Source organism: Suricata suricatta, chromosome 2, assembly GCF_006229205.1.
Source record: "Suricata suricatta isolate VVHF042 chromosome 2, meerkat_22Aug2017_6uvM2_HiC, whole genome shotgun sequence".
In the NCBI taxonomy this organism is placed as follows: Eukaryota; Metazoa; Chordata; class Mammalia; order Carnivora; family Herpestidae; genus Suricata; species Suricata suricatta.
In genome coordinates this window covers 78,498,390-78,514,472 of record NC_043701.1, presented here as the reverse complement: position 1 = coordinate 78,514,472, position 16,083 = coordinate 78,498,390, and the positions used below count along the sequence as shown (strand labels likewise).

Genomic DNA, 16,083 nt, shown 5'->3' with positions numbered 1-16,083 from the left:
ATTCCAACAGTTTACTCTAGTTTTAATTACACACTGTACCACTGTATCTTAATTACAACTAAGACCAGTATTTTCTTCACAGTAAGACACTGATAACTAGGAAGTTGATTTTTTTCAACACTAAACAGTAATCACACAGCAAATGAGTATTGTGCAAGAGAACAAACACATGTCAGCCTTTGCTATTTAGGCAAACTGATTGAACATTTAGTTATATTTACTGTAAAGGCAAGGCCATGGGTGGTTTTATGGAGGTCTTTGCAATTCATAGCATAGTTACTTCAGAAGAGACACTGAAATTTCAATTACTCACTTATTTAACTGGTAACTATCCATTTAGTTAGGCAAAGGCACGGCAACATGTTGCGCAGGATGTTTTATTGAATTTTTTAATAACTGGGATTAACTATAACTCATGAAAACTCCACTTTTTTCTATTTTATAAAACACTTACCATTAAAAGTAATTGCACCCATTAGTAATTAGAATGCACTGTAAAAGTGTGAAAACAAAGTACTATGATTGCACTTCCAATAAAGTGTCTCTTAAAATACAGCACCGCTGTTGCTAATCAACTGTATTTTAATATTAAAATAAACTGTTTTTAACAGCAGCATTAGGTTTAGTTAACTTAAGCTACAGGTTACATTTATTTAAATGCAGTCTCCATGGCAACAAAAGCCCATTCTATTCTGGAATATCGTTGCTACCAAGTGGCACCTTTAACTCCCAAGAAGGCGGAGACGACTCTGGAGCCCTCTAGGACACTGCATACTTAAGCGGCTTGTTAGCGCACGAGTCAGTTTGGCACAAGTGGACTGGAAATAGACATGAAAAGAAATCTTTGATTCATATGAATATTAAAACACACCGATTTTAACCTTACAAAAACTACACTGTGGTAGACGCAGCACTAAAGAGAAGCCTTGGAGATCTGAATCCACACCGCTCAGACAAAAAGGAAGAAAGTGATGGAAGAGCACAAAGTGATTGAAGAACATGTTATGGGATCTGTCCAAAATAACTTCAAACTGAAGAAAACTTTTTTCTTTAAAAGAGGAAAAACCACCCACGGATTAGGGAGTAAGCCTTTAATTTTTAACATTCAATTTAAGTATCGCCGACTTTAGGCTAAACAGGACTGCATTTTCTCAGAATTGGTATCTAGCCTATTTATTCCATTTGTGTTTCTCTTACTCTTCTTTTTTGTCAGCACAAAAAAGGGGAAAAGCTATTCAATTAAATACCAAAGGAAATTCCCTATAAGGTAAAAATCAGAAATGAAACTACCATTCAAGGGAACTCCTTCGTATTCAATCCTAACGTCAGTGGTTTATAATTGAATTGGAATTAAGTGGATCAAGAAGTCTCTAAAAAGCATACTCCACTAGAATACCGTCTGTACCTGTGATTCGTCTGGAGCCCGGAGGGGTGCGGTTCACACTAAATGTACTTGTTCAAGCCAGTTGCTTGAGGTCTGAGGTGTTTGGCTTGAAACGTCTGCGTCGTCCCCCTTGCTGGCTGCCTCATTACTTCCAATGCCAGCTTGAGGTGCTGATTCCCCAGCCGAAGTATTTTCTTCCAAAGGGTTTTCTTCTTCTGCTTGGGTTCCGCTACCTTCACTGACCACAGCATCTTGAAACACTGAATCTTCTTCTGGTGGCACCAGTTCCACATCCCTCTTACCTTCTGACTCATCTGTGACGCAGGGGAGCTGGGAATCTGCACTGACTTCTGTAACTGCTGGAGGAATCAGGGCGATACTCTGAGGGTTCATGTCATGAAACCAAGCCATGATATTGCCAAGAAGATTGTCATTGATGTTGGCATCCTGGCCAGCTGAGTCAGGGTCACTGGATGAGGGACAGAATTCACTTCTTGCTTCACTTAGAGGGTGTGAACTCAGAGTGTCAGTTGAAAATGGGTCACTCTCTGCTCCTAATCTCATGAGGCTGTCACCAAGTTCCAACAGCTCAGAGCTGCTCAGTGCAGCCCGAGGGCTATCTGTGTTCCTCGGGACTGCATCTAGCCTGGAAGGTAAAGAGGTACCTATTGCTCCTAACGATGCTTCATTATTGAGAAAGTCTCTATTTTCCTCATCAATGGCCAGCCCGGATTCTTGCAGTGATAACTGTATTGCAAGAAGTATATTGGGATCATCTTCATCCAAGGAACTCAGAGCCTGAGGCAACAGAAAGTAAAATCAATTTAAAATTTAAAAGGAAAAATGATTTAGCCCAACGAAACCCAATAGTTTACCAACTATTCTTGCACCAGATAAATATTTCCTCTATTTATACAGAATTATTGTTTTATCTACTCAAATCTTATTTTAATTTTCTCCTTGCCCATGCTAAAAAGAAAAAAAAATTCCTTAATATAAATGACATATAGGAATCATTTCCTGTAGTATACCTCCGAAACAAAGATTTTAGAATGAAAGGAAGAAAAAGAGCAATAAAGTAAAAATAGGAAGTCAGACTAAACAGCAAAAACGAGGGCAGTGAGGCTGCCCAGAGGCTACCTGAAGAGAGTCTTGGTTTTCAGAGCGACTGGCAGGGGTGTGGTCACGCAGGGAGGAGCTGTGCAGCACGCTCATGGACGCAGAGCTGACCACGGAGGCGCCAGGCCTCCGGCCACTGCCACCATCTGGGATGTCTGTTTCAAGCCAAGTGGAACCAGAGACCATATAGTCATACAGGATTTCACATATTTTTTTGCTTTTTTAATTTTCAGAGAGCGTGAGCAGGGGAAAAGGGCAGAGGGAAAGAGAGAGAGAATATCAAGCGGGCTCCACTCTCAGTGCAGAGCCCAAAGTGGGGATCAATTCCACAACCCTGGGATCATGACCTGAGCCAAAATCAAGAGTTGGAAGCTTGTGGCACCTGGGTGGCTCAGTAGACTGAGTGTATGTCTGCTCAGATCAGATCTCGCAGTTTGTGGGCTTGAGCCCCATGGCGAGCTCTGTGCTGACAGGGATTTGGATTCTGTCTCTTCCCTTCTCTGCCCCTACCAAGTGCATGCCCACACATTAACTTTAAAATATATAAATAAGCTTTAAAAATATATAAATATTTTATATATAAATAAGCTAAAAAAATGTTGGATGCTCAACGGACTGAGCTACCCAGGCGCCCCCACACATCTTTTTATTTCAGCTGACAGTTTCTCTTTCAGCGCTGGAGAAAACCTGTGTTCACTTCAGCTTTCAGAGATTTCTCCTACTTGTCTCATCGAAATATATCTTTTACTACTACCACTTCAAACACGATTGCTCTTAATGTTTTTGTTTGCATTACATATGGTTGTATTCATAAATGCAAGTGCTACCAACCATCCCTCTTTTTTCCTTAAGCAATAACAAACAAAGGTATTTTAGTTTTCAAAGTTCTTAAAACTAAAGGATATTGGAATTACAATAGCCTGAAAACCTTTAGGCTCACTGATCCTGATTTATTAAAGATGATCTGCTGACATTAAGAATCTGAAGATTTTCCGGTAAGGATTCAACATTTGAAAGTTGATAATTAGGGGCGCCTGGGTGGCTCAGTCGGTTGAGCATCTGACTTCGGCTTGGGTCATGATCTCATGGTTCGTGGGTTTGAGCCCCACGTCAGGTTCTGTGCTGACAGCTAGCTCAGAGCCTGGAGCCTCTCTTAGGATTCTGTGTCTCCCCTTTTCTCTGACCCTCCCCTGCTCACGCTGTCTCTCTCTCGCTCACAAAAATAAGTAAAAACATTAAAAAATTTTTAAAAGAAGATAATTAAAGTAATTTATTTCTAATACCAGCAATTTTCTTTTAAAGAATGTTAACAGGAAGTGAGGCTAGGAGGAAAATATTCCATGAACACAGTAATAGTGATCAACAGCTACAATTTATTGAGTGCTCTCTAGGTGTTACTAGTACTTAGTTAAGGGTTTTATACACTTTATCTCATATTAAATGAGATAAATTAATGCTCACAATGAGCCCACAATGTGGCACTATTATTGCTTCTTAGGATGAAGAAACTGAAGCTTGGAGAGGTTACGTCGACTTGACTAAAGTCTTACACTGATGCACAAAGATGGGGTCATGAATGGAGGTTCATGACTCCATAGCCCATATTCTTTTTTTTAATGTTTATTTTCGAGAGCAAGTGAGCGAGAGTGTGGGTGAGCAACAGAGGGGCAGAGAGAGAGGGAGACACAGAATCTGAAGCAAGATCCAGGCTCTGAGCTGTCAGCACAGAGCCCAATGTGGGGCTCAAACCTATGAGTCGTGAGATCATGACCTGAGCTGAAGTTGGAGGCTTAACAGACTGAGCTAGCCAGGTGCCCCTCCACAGCCCATGTTCTCAACATTTCTGGTTTTCCGTATCCTGTGACATTTGGAGCATCTGCATATTGATTGTATATCTATACTACAGACTACTTCAGAAACATTTAGATTTGCCAGTTTTAAGAATAAATTCAAGAGAACTAAAAGGCTAAAACCTAGCCAGCTCAAGAGCTTACCTAACGTGCTTTCACTCGGCTCCTCAGGGTCTGGAGGGTTACTGAGCAGACTATGCACATCTCCCCGACGGCGCTGCTGTCTGTGCCTTCTCCGATACTGAAATTCAGCATATTCCTGCATAAACCAAAGGTTATAAAATACAGAAGAGCATGCAATTTTTTAAATGCAAATAAAACAACACACTTTTTTTCCTGGAAAAAAAGTGTGTTATTTTATATACATATAAAATCACTTGGCTTTAACAAAGGAAACTTCAGGTTTTGCCATGCCAGGGAAACAGAGAAAAGGTAAAATGGAAAAAGAAAAATTTTAAATAGTCATTATGATTACCTGGATAAACTGAAATACCTGCAAGCCCCAATGCTAGGCTCTTGCTCCATAATGTTATAACTAATACCATAACAATTTTGCTAACATAAGCTAGGCTCTTGGAGGTGTGTTCTTTTTTTTTTTTTAAGTGACTGTGATATATGCAACCGAAAGAAGAAGAAAAGGTGTGCACTACCGAGTGCTTATCGGACTATGAGCTTTTGTACTCCTTGGGACTGCTACGTACCATACTCACAAGTTAAATGATTAAAAGAAAAATGGGAAATTAGCCTTAAAATAAGACGTTACTTGGCCTCCTTTCTGTATTAATAGGGGCCGTCTAGAGCACAGGCAGAGAGCGTATGGGAAGGATGCAGGTATGGGCAGGGGTGGAGCCTGTAGCCACCTGCTATGACCTGGGCGCACACGCACTTCTCCAGGTTTTAGTGACGGAACAGACTAGAAAAGAGGCCAGTCAGTGTACATGAGGCCAGCATAAATAGGCTAATTTGAGTATCATTATAGAATCTTTCAGGGATAAACAAGAATATATATACTCAGGTTTATGATCATCCTGGTTACCCTAGGATATTCAATGTTTATGTTGTGAAAGTACTAGAACAAAGACAAGTTTACATCACAAATAATACTTTCACACCACATTACTCTGGTTAAATTTATTTACAAAGGATTTTATATCCACTGATGTAAACAGTTGGACTTTAATATGAAGTGGGAGGCATCCTACCAGGTTAGAAAACACCAAAGATACTCCAGGTTCTCAGATTATTTAGGTTCTTTAAAATTTCCTGCTGAGCTGTGGTAGAAGTTCCTCTTTTGCTGGAGGCCCACGATCCCAAACTGGATGACTATTATGTGTCATCATAGTTCACTAGACCACTGAGGAACATTGCATTTCTTAGACGAAGATGGCATCAAAATTTTATTTCAGTTCAAGGTTTATATTTAAGGAAAATTTGCTTCCTTTGTACAGTTGATTATGATCGAAAGCTATTCTGAAAGTATTATTAACCACAGAGTATACATATTTCTAATTTAAGAAGACTAAAATTTGGTTTAAAAACAACCATAAAAGAAACTTGTTATATTTATAATTAGTCTGATAGAAAACTCAAAAACTCAATAGCATTCTCTTAGAATGTAACAGGCTTAAAAAAAATTGATCTCATAAAATTAAATCTGTCTGAAAATTTCTAAGAATTCCTAGATTTTTATGCAAGCATATGAAAAAGGGATACCCCAAAAGGTTCAAGAGTGTTAAGGTTACAGAAAAGACTGAGAAATTTTAAGATTTATATGAGAAAAAGCTGCCAGGAGCTTTTTTGTTGAGCACCGAATGTTATCAGTGACTTAAAAAGATGTTTTAATACTTCTAGAACTTCCATGGGGTAGATACTGCTATCCATTATTACAGATGAGAAATTAAGGAAGAACAGAGCCTAAAGTGTAATAAGTCACAGAGTTAGACCTTGAACTCAGGAGTCCTTCAAGACTTTAATAATATGCTCTTTCTTCTGGGCTCCCCTGCCTTTAAAATGGTACAAAATATTTATGACTGTCACTGACTCAATTTAATTAAAAAAAAGGAAAGATGGAATTAATTAGAAAAAATATAAATTCAACCTAAAAGTCTATTAAAGTTTGGTAATACTAATTTTTCTCCAGAGTATATATGAAGACAAGGAGGTAGTGTTAAAAGGTATTATTTTGGCAGTTACTCGATAGGCAGAATTTTGGAGCTTCACACTGTAATTTTTTAGACTTGCAGTAAAGTTTGCATAAAAGCTTGGTGTTTCAATGTGCCAAAGACTTTAAAGAAAAGTAAAAGTAGTTAAAATTTTCTTCTAAAACTTATAAACACATAAAAGTAAATATAAGAAGGAAATGTTACTTATACTCTCATAATTCTCAATCTCTGGAGAACAAGAGCTCAATAATTTTATTCATATATATTCACATGTGAGGCAGCAAGCTTTCCTATTTTTTACAAAATGCATCTGCATCAGTCATATTAGCAGGCCCACAATATTCCAGGACAAGTACTTAGGATTCCTAAAGTTATTGTCCGAGCCAGAAGCTACAAGAGGATGCGTACATGACTACAAGTACACTGGTAAAGGTTTTGTTTTTGCTCAAATAAAGCTAAATTGTGTTTCTACCTTGAAATACTGATACCTTTAGTATCTCTTTTTGATAACTAAAGCTTGTTTATTCATGCTTTTAGGTGGAAACTTTCCATAATATCCTCAAAGCTGTACTTATAACAGAATAATAAACATAGCATAGAAAAAGTTCATAATTTGTTTTACAATAGTTTCATTAATATTAAAGTCTTTATGCAATTTAAGTGAATTAAAATGTTTCCATATCAGAGCTCAAAGCATAAATTGTTTTCTCAAGTCAGTATTTTCTTAGAGTAACCTACCAATACAACAGGCCACAAAGTGATTGCAAGTATCCTGAGTAGCAGAAAAGAGAAAGGATCTGATTTAAATAAGCCACAGTCATTTCTGGATAATAATCAATTTCATTCTCTTTCAGTTGAAGATGACAAATGGGCTATAAATGATAAAGGTTTCATTTTTTGTCCCACTCCCTTCCAAGAACTAAGTTAAAAGATTATTATAACAAAAACATCAGATAGTATACTGTTTTAGAGAGTAAGAAAGGCGAGACAGAACTGCTAAAACTATTTAAAATTGGGCTCAACAGTGACAGTGACCATTTAAATCTCAGAAAATAGCAATGGATTAAGATTTTCACTCTTATTTTTATTTGTGGCAATTGCTATTTGTAGTGTTAGTATTTTAGACTGCATTTTATTTATTTACTTTTAAAGATTTTATTTTTAAGCAACCTCTACACCCAAATGAATGTATGACCCCAAGACCAAGAACTAAGTTCTTGGTGACTGAGCCAGCCAGGTGCCCCCTACACTATTTATTTGTATTTTAAAAATCTATCAATAACAACCAAAAAAACCAAGAAGAGGGTGAAAATCTTAGAAGCAGAAAGCAACTAAGCAAAGCATTTTTTTCTGCATAAACATTATTAATGCCAAGTTTCCACCTTAGAAACTGATTATAAATCAATTCAATCAGGTTGTTGCAGTAACTTAAAAAAAAACAGATTGTGCATTCTGAATCCATAAATTCAGACTGAAACAAACTTATGACAAAAAATGCATTTCTAATAAATAAAACTTATACTCATTAACCAGTTTGAAAATACGTTCCAAAATATATGCTATACGTGAGTCTTAATTGTGACTGTTCAGTAATTAAATAAAGGGGGATGCATTTAACAATGTGATGATAATCCAATACCACAAGTGGCAAAATGTAGGCTCTGCTGAGGCATTTTTATTATATAAGAAAGAAAACACTGCTGACGATCTCAATAGGATTTAGAATAGATAAGGGTGGAAATGCAAGCAGGATATCAGGAAAAATATAATTAAAAAACAAAACAAAGCCCCCATAAAACAATTACCTCAGGTGATGCAAATCCTAAATATTCCCAATCCCATGTTCCACCAGCAAAGCTACAAAGAAATTAGACATACCATTTGATTTATTATCAGCACCACAAAGTATGAACATTGTTTTTAATTCCTCTGCTTGCAACTGCTTAACCAAAGTACACCAACTACTGAATATAATTAAAATGTTACTTCAATTATTTCTTTCAAATTCTCAATTGCTTTGTGTAAAATAGTATAAAAACAAAAATCATGTTATAACAGTATTTTATGATTGCTTCTATTTTTGTGTGTTTAGTAAAAATAGGGTCAAAGGAATTTCTAATGCTAGAATTATTATCAGTAAGAAAACATGCTTTAGTTTATAATGGCAGAAATAGTATAAGTATCTGAAACAAACAACCAAAACTCAGCTGTTCTTTAATGGATGAATATGAATCATTTAAATAACTTTATTAATATCAGCTTTCTAATTTCTTTATAAGCTCTTACATAAAAACATAAATATGACCATAACAAGTTGGCTAACCTTCCAATTCTGACTTTGTAAGATGTTACTATCATATCACTACATATATTGCACAATGAAATGTGAAATTAACTTAGCCTAATGTATTCCAAGAAACTACATAATGACAAACAAACAAAAAATAGAAATAGTTCTCGTGGGGGGGAATCACCAAAAAGAAGTTAACCTGCTTTTTTCAGCTAGCCATATTTAAGCATAAGTAACTTCCAGGAATATAAACCCTCGTTAGATAAAAAAAGAACTGACACTTGTGGCTGGGGGTGGGATAATTTCCACAGGATGCATCTTTTTTACCTGCGCCTTGGAGCTTCTGGTGAGTCTGCAGGAGCAACTCCCCGAGCCACAGATGCCAGGAATTCTTGTCTCTTCTGCTGCACAAGGCATGCTGCCTTGATAATCTTGTGGCGGGGTGTGCGAAGGTAAGGCCTATTGACTTTTTGGGCAAGGTCTTCAGTGACCATTTCTAGGTCTGTCTATGGTATGAGAGAAAAAAGAAGGATTACAGGCTGAGTGAGTTAGTCAGTAGCAATCCATTGTCTATCTGGTTTTTCAATTAAATCTCTTTTGAAGTCAGAAATTAATCCAAATTATAAACTAACTTCCTATTGGACATATACTTCTATTTTTCACATTTCAGGAAAACAGCACTCATATGATAGGCATTTATAACAATGTAGAATGGTAAGGATTACAAAGACATGAGGACTGTCTACTGGGAATTTATCATTTGTCTATGTGAAAAAAATGAGTAAATTTCAAGGCACTGAACATGCAAATACATGGCTGCTGAAGGAATCTGAGGCAAGGCAACACGTGTGACCTGGTGTTAGGTCTGAAAGGCTTCAATGAGAAAATTAATATTAAGCATTTAAAAGAAATGTAGGATATAAATTAGTAGAGAGCAGTTCAAAGGGTGACATGAAAACTAGCAAGAGAAGAAAGTTTGGTGGATTAAAAAAGAAAAGAACATACAATGAAGTTGGTTAGCCACAGGGATGTCACTGGACTTAGGTGTTTTTGTTTTTTAAATGCTATAACTTTTTCAGTTGGACTTTTAAACTAAACTGGTAAACAGCAACTTTCCCATCTAGTGTGTAATGTGGTTTGTTTCATTTTTGAAGATAAAATTTCTAATTACATCAAAAGAATTAGCCTAGATTTCAACATCAACCAGTGTAAAACAAATAAATGTGGTCAATATTTATAATAATAAATAAATGTGTCAAAATTTAAATGTGGTCAGTTAATAGCTCAGAAGTGACTCAGATCTTACAGTGGCAAATTTAAATATAAAAAAAATTTCAGTTTAGTACTGGTAACTTTTCCTTTATTAAAAAACAAAACTGCTTACTGGTCATACCCAATAAGATAAAACTTAGTTAAGTGGTTGAAAAAGGACAAAATCTGTTTTTTTATAATAACTGCATTCAAATTTAATTTAAAAAAGACATCTTACCTGCATGAGTTCAAAAATTTCTTTCTTTGTGCTTTTAGGTTCCAAGAAAAATCCATATGGATAAGAACACTTGAGAATGCGTCGAGTTTTTAAGAGCACATGAACTGCATCTTCAATGAAAGTGGTATCTGGACAGCCTCCTTCTGCTAGAAAGTAAATCAGGCACAGTGAAAAAAAACTGCTTTGCAAATATGCTGTTATACAATTAAATGACGAAGTTGTCTTAAAAAAAAAAACCCACCAACAAAGGATCTCTGTGAAGAAACCAAAGTAGCTGTATGATAGTAATCATTTGAACCAGACTAAAAACCTACACAAACCATTCATGCGTGGCTTGTCTGTATGCCTTTATAAATGAAGCACACACTGCAGCTGCCTAAGAGCACTAATGGCAATCATGAAGGAAAGTGTCCACTAAGTCTGGATTCTGTTCTTACCCTGTTGGTTAAACAAATCTAGCTTTAGGTCAACTCCTCTTCACTATGTTTCTCAGGTTATCTCTACTGAAACTTTGCTGATTAAGAGAGAGGGGCATCTGGGCGGCTTAGTCAGTTCAGCGTCCAACTTCTGCTCAGGTCATGATCTCACAGTTTACGAGTTCAAGCCCCATGTTGGGCTCTGAGCAGACAGCTCAGAGCCTGGAGCCTGCTTTGGGTTCTGTGTGTATGTCTCTCTCTGCCCCTTCCCTGCTCATACTGTCTCTGTCTCTCAAAAATAAGTAAAACATTAAAAAATAAATAAAAAGAAGAGTTCAAAACAAATGGAGGATGTCTGGCTGGTTCAATGCAAAGAGCATAGCACTCCTGATCTCAGGGTCATGTGTTTAAGCCCCACATTAGGTGTACAGATTACTCAAACAAACTTTAAAAAAGAAAAATGCCCTGCTAAGTTGTTTGCTAGGAAAAAAATAGCCTAATTATGATTATGCTTCTGCAAAAAAACCTTGTAAGAAAAAACATTCTGGATAACTAATGCTAGTAAATAAAATATATCAAGGAGAGAAAGAAAGGGAGGAAGACTAGGAAAAGGGGAAATGACACTGCCTTAATATTGAGACTGTTCCTTTTCCAAGTATCATTATAACATTTTAGCTTTCTCAATTGCAAATAAAGGGAACTAAGCAGTAGAATCTAAATTCATAAGTACTTTTGAAAATAAGATTATTCTGCATGCCCATGAAAAGAAATTACATGTGTATGTATACACACTGACATATACACACTATTCCAAAATACCAAACCTAGAAGAGGGATCTGAACTAAAAGATGGAAAAAAGGAAAAACAAAACTAAACACCATCCCCCACTAGGACAAGTATGAGAAATATGTGAAGGTTTGTTTCTTAAACCTTCCCAATTCTTACATCATTTAATGTATCTATGCTGTCTAGAACCTCCTGAAGGTTCAACAGAAGCAGTAATTCACACCTACAGATATTTATTGAATGTTTGCTGTGTGTCAGGCATTGTTCTAGGCAGGGGTAACCCAGGGAAAGAGACAAAACCTTGCTTGAAGAACGGACGCGTTCTGCCGTTCACGTTTTACTGTGGAGAATACCTCAAGAGTTTGATCATGACAATTTATTACATCATTACTAAAGTCTAAAAACTAAGAACAAGGAGACAAAGCTGCTCTTGATACTTTTTCTCCTACTCTAATTTACTTTATGCTTACTATCTTAATTAGGGAATTACTTTCATGAAAAGGGGCTTACTTTGCTAACACTAGAGCAAATACAATTATAATTGCACTTTTAGGCTGAAAACTTTTTATATATAAATTATGATTATTTTAAAAATGTGACTTTTTAAAACATGGTAGAACCTATGCTCTGTGTGGTCATTGTGAGATATTTTAATGATGCAAACAATTCTCAATCCAATTTAGGAACTTTTTTTTTTTTTGCATTTCCATTTTAGGATCTGTAAGTCAGTCCTATCATGTCTTTGCTTTTAGACTCTGACATCCAATATTTACCCATGATTTAGATGATTTCTCCCAAAAGTGTGCTTGACTTCCATCCCATTAGGCACTCTGCTAAATTATCTCAAGAATCTTTGTGACTTCAGTCACACTACAGTTAGGGGGGCATATGAATCTTGCTCTTTTGACTGTATCAAGGATGTTTTTAAGCCCTTTTAGGGCCCATCCACTGTTTCCAATATTGTAGAGCATTAGCAGTGGCACGGAGTAAGCAAAACCATGATGTGTGCTTATCTGCTAACAGCACAGGCTACATTAAGAGGAGCATATGAGGCGAGCTGGGTACAAAATCTAATTACAGGGGCCTCAACTGCTGTTCTGCACGCTGGGCTTCAGAGAACTCCAGGCAGTACTGGAATGAGCTAATGGAGATCATATTTTCTTCGAAGGGCCTTAACCTCTTACCAGTGAAGTGACTTAAGCACGGAACGCTATTTTATATTGGTTATCGCACATACCACTTAAAACTTACTTTCTTTGAGAGCTCTACTCAACTGCTCCATCTTTTCTTTGGCTGTTTTAAGAAGGCGTTGTTCTAACTAAAGGAATAAAAATACATAATTTATATAATCTTCTTTATTTAATCAAAACAGTATAATTCAGAGCACTGGAAATGATTTGGGACATACCTGATAGCTATGTTCATGGTTTTTAAATCTCGTATAATAGTGCATAAATCTGTCAAGTTCCTGAAATCGTTTGTGTTTTTTCTCAGCCTAGGAAACAAAAGTCCATAAATGACTTATAAATAAAGTACTATTAAAATTGGGGATTTTTCTCACTTAAAATTTTTTACCAGTAATAGGTAATTGTGCATATAGATTTGCTGATTATTACATTGAGAAAAAAAAAGTACATTTTTAAAGCTACCAGAACAAAGTCTTGCTTTTGTATTCTCTGTGATAAATCACTGAATTTATGATCTCAGAATGTAAGGCAAAGATGCCTCTCAAGACCTTCATTTATCAGACCGTCGATGTTTTACTATGTTGCTTATTGCTATGAGCTGAATTGTGTCTCCCCCAAATTCATGTTGAAGCCTTAATCCCCAATGTGATTGACTGGATTTGAAGATCGGGCCTATGTATAAGGCGATCATTAGGGTAGGGCTTTAATCCAGTAAAATTAGTGCTCCAATAAGAAAATGAAAAGACATCAGAGCTTTCTCTCCACACCATGTGAGGACATAGCAAAAAGAGGGCCAGCCCCCTGCAAGCAAGGAAGAGAGTCGACCACCAGAGATCGACTTGGCAGGAATCTTGATGTCGGCTCCAGAACTGTGATAAATACCTTTCTGTTGTTTAAGCCACTCACTTTATGATATTTTGTTATGGCAGCCAAGCAAAGAGACTTATTATATGCTATAACACAATACTGTCTTGTCGACATTACGCTAAAACTGTTAAGTCATTAAAGAGACAGGGATATATGAGACTTATCTTCCCCAATGTAAAAAAGGAATATTAAAAGGCTCTCAAATTGATAGAACTATTTTGCTTAAATTAAAGGCTACTATAAAGGCCTCATTATAACAAAGACAGTAGAAGAAGAAATGCAAAATACTCGCAATGGTATTAAGTGGCTTAGCCAGAGGACTTGATTCAAACAGCTCCATTTACCTCCACAGTCATTTCCTTGGATTGCTCCTCCACATGCTGTATGACTTCATAGCGAGTGCATCTGTAATAACCTCCTGTGGAAGAACTATGCTTTTTCCATTCTTCTAGGCAAATCCAGCAAAAGTCATACTTGCACTTTAAAGGAAAACATATGCAAACATCATGCCCTGTGTTAAGATGCAAATTATTTTCTGATTTCTAGTCAACCACTTTGTAGAGATTAAACAATTCTGCCTCTGTGACCAGGAATAAATCTTCTTAAAGACATGTCATCTTTTTCATGTTTCCTCTGGGACCCTCATCTGCACTATGGAAAGATGTGAGGGTAGTTCAAAATTACTACTTATAAGGATAAATAAAAAAGTAAATCATAGTGTTATAAAGGAATCTTTAAAAATATCAAAAAGAGGGGCATCTGGGTGGTTCGATCAGTTAAGTGTCCGACTCCGGCTCAGGTCGTGAACTCGCTTTCATGAGTTCGAGCCCCATGCTGGGCTCTGTGCTGACAGCTCAGAGCCTGGAGCCTGCTTTGGATTCTCTATCTCCCTCTCTCTCTAACCCTCCCTGCTCTCACTCTGTCTCTCTCTCTCAAAAATAAGATTAAAAAAAAAGTCAGTAGGATACTCTTTCCCAATGATAAAGACAAATACTGACATTATTTAATATTTTATTTTTCCAGTGCATGGTAATCTTTGGTCTCTGAGGTTTTACCAGTCTTCATCAGAAGTTTTTCTGATGACTCTGACAAACTAGTTTTGAAACCAGAAACAAGTTTGAAAGGTTTCTAAGTAGGAAGACTGATATAAAATCTGTTTCTCATTTTAAAGAAAATTTCACTTTCTTAATTATCAAAATTAGCAGATAATGCCAAAAATATGAGCATCCCAGTATGAAAATACATCATTTTAAAAATGCTTATGGATTTTGGGTCAGGAAGATCTCATTTCAAGTCTGTTTTCTTCCGGTACTTTTATGTTTTGTTTCTTAAATTTCTTTTTTTTTTTTAACTTTTTTTTAAATGTTTATTTATTTTTGATAGAGACAGAGCATGAGAGGGGGAGGGGCAGAGAGAGAAGGAGACACAGAACTGGAAGCAGGCTCCAGGCTCTGAGCTAGCTGTCAGCACAGAGCCTGACGCGGGGCTCGAACCCACGAACGTGAGATCTGACCTGAGCCAAAGCTGGAGGCTTAACCGACTGAGCCACCCAGGCGCCCCTGTTTCTTAAATTTCTGTTCAGAATTTATCTGGGTATATAGTATACAGTATGGTTTCAACTTTATTTTTTTCCACACAGCTTCCCAGTTATTTCAATACTATTTATTGAACAGTCCATGTCTCTCCACTGGCTGGAGATCCTCCTTTACATAACATACACTAGATTCCACATATCTGTGTATTTTCTGGGCTTTCTGTTTCATGAATCTCTATACTCACGTCCAGCACCATGCTGTTTTAATTACTGAGCTTTTACAACAGGCTTACTGTCTGACAAGGCTAGTTCCTCCTCACTGTTCTTTTTCAGAGTTTTCCCCGCTGTTCTTGCTTTATTTCTCCATGTGAACTTTTGAATTAGCTTATCTAGATGCAGAAACAAAACCTGCTGTTATCTTTGTTGGAATCTTTCTTCATTACCTTTCCATTTGTCATCTGTGTGTCCTACACAAAAGGGGTCTTAAGATTTTCTTCATATAAGTTTTATATATTTCATAAGTTTTTTAAAAATAAATGAGATCTTCCCTTTCAGTTTATATTCTATTTGGATGTTTCTGGTACACACGAAGGCTACTGCTTTTTGCATATTAATGTTCTACTCTGCTAATTTACTGACTTTTGTTGTTAGTAGTTTTTACATTGATTCCTGTGGGTTTTCTAGGTATATAATCAATCATTCTATCTGCAAAAAAAAAAAAAAAGATTTTTATCACCTCATTTCTAATTTTTACATCTCTAATTTCTTCCTATTGTCTAAATATGTTGACTGGTATCACCAGTCCAATTTTAATATTTGGACAGCATCCTTATCTTGTTCTGATTTTAGTGAAAGTACCTCTAGTATATCCCATTAAGTATCATGCTAACTTTTGGACTAAAGAAGATTTATTTTAATCATACTAAGGAAGAGTTCACCTGTACCTATTTCTTTGAGTGTCTTAATAAAGAATGATGTTGATTTTTTTTTTGGTCAAA

General features: G+C 36.5%; 1 protein-coding gene across 9 annotated transcripts in view; it reads right to left on the bottom strand.

The window, feature by feature from the left end:
* Positions 1-5: 5 nt before the first annotated feature.
* The window catches only part of ANKIB1 (ankyrin repeat and IBR domain containing 1), a 130,127-nt gene continuing 114,049 nt past the window's right edge, over positions 6-16,083 (bottom strand). For 5 of the 9 annotated variants that reach the window (XM_029928828.1, XM_029928841.1, XM_029928848.1 and 2 more), the window contains exons 12-20: positions 13,896-14,030; positions 12,906-12,992; positions 12,749-12,815; positions 10,295-10,440; positions 9,133-9,311; positions 8,321-8,372; positions 4,498-4,612; positions 2,525-2,658; positions 6-2,182 (exon numbers count right to left, since the gene is read on the bottom strand). In XM_029928828.1, the coding sequence (XP_029784688.1) occupies positions 1,439-2,182; positions 2,525-2,658; positions 4,498-4,612; positions 8,321-8,372; positions 9,133-9,311; positions 10,295-10,440; positions 12,749-12,815; positions 12,906-12,992; positions 13,896-14,030 (1,659 nt within the window). In that variant the 3' untranslated portion in view covers positions 6-1,438. The remainder of the gene's footprint in view (positions 2,183-2,524; positions 2,659-4,497; positions 4,613-8,320; positions 8,373-9,132; positions 9,312-10,294; positions 10,441-12,748; positions 12,816-12,905; positions 12,993-13,895; positions 14,031-16,083) is intronic. The other 4 variants (XM_029928865.1, XM_029928878.1, XM_029928874.1 and 1 more) reach the window with 4 other exon arrangements.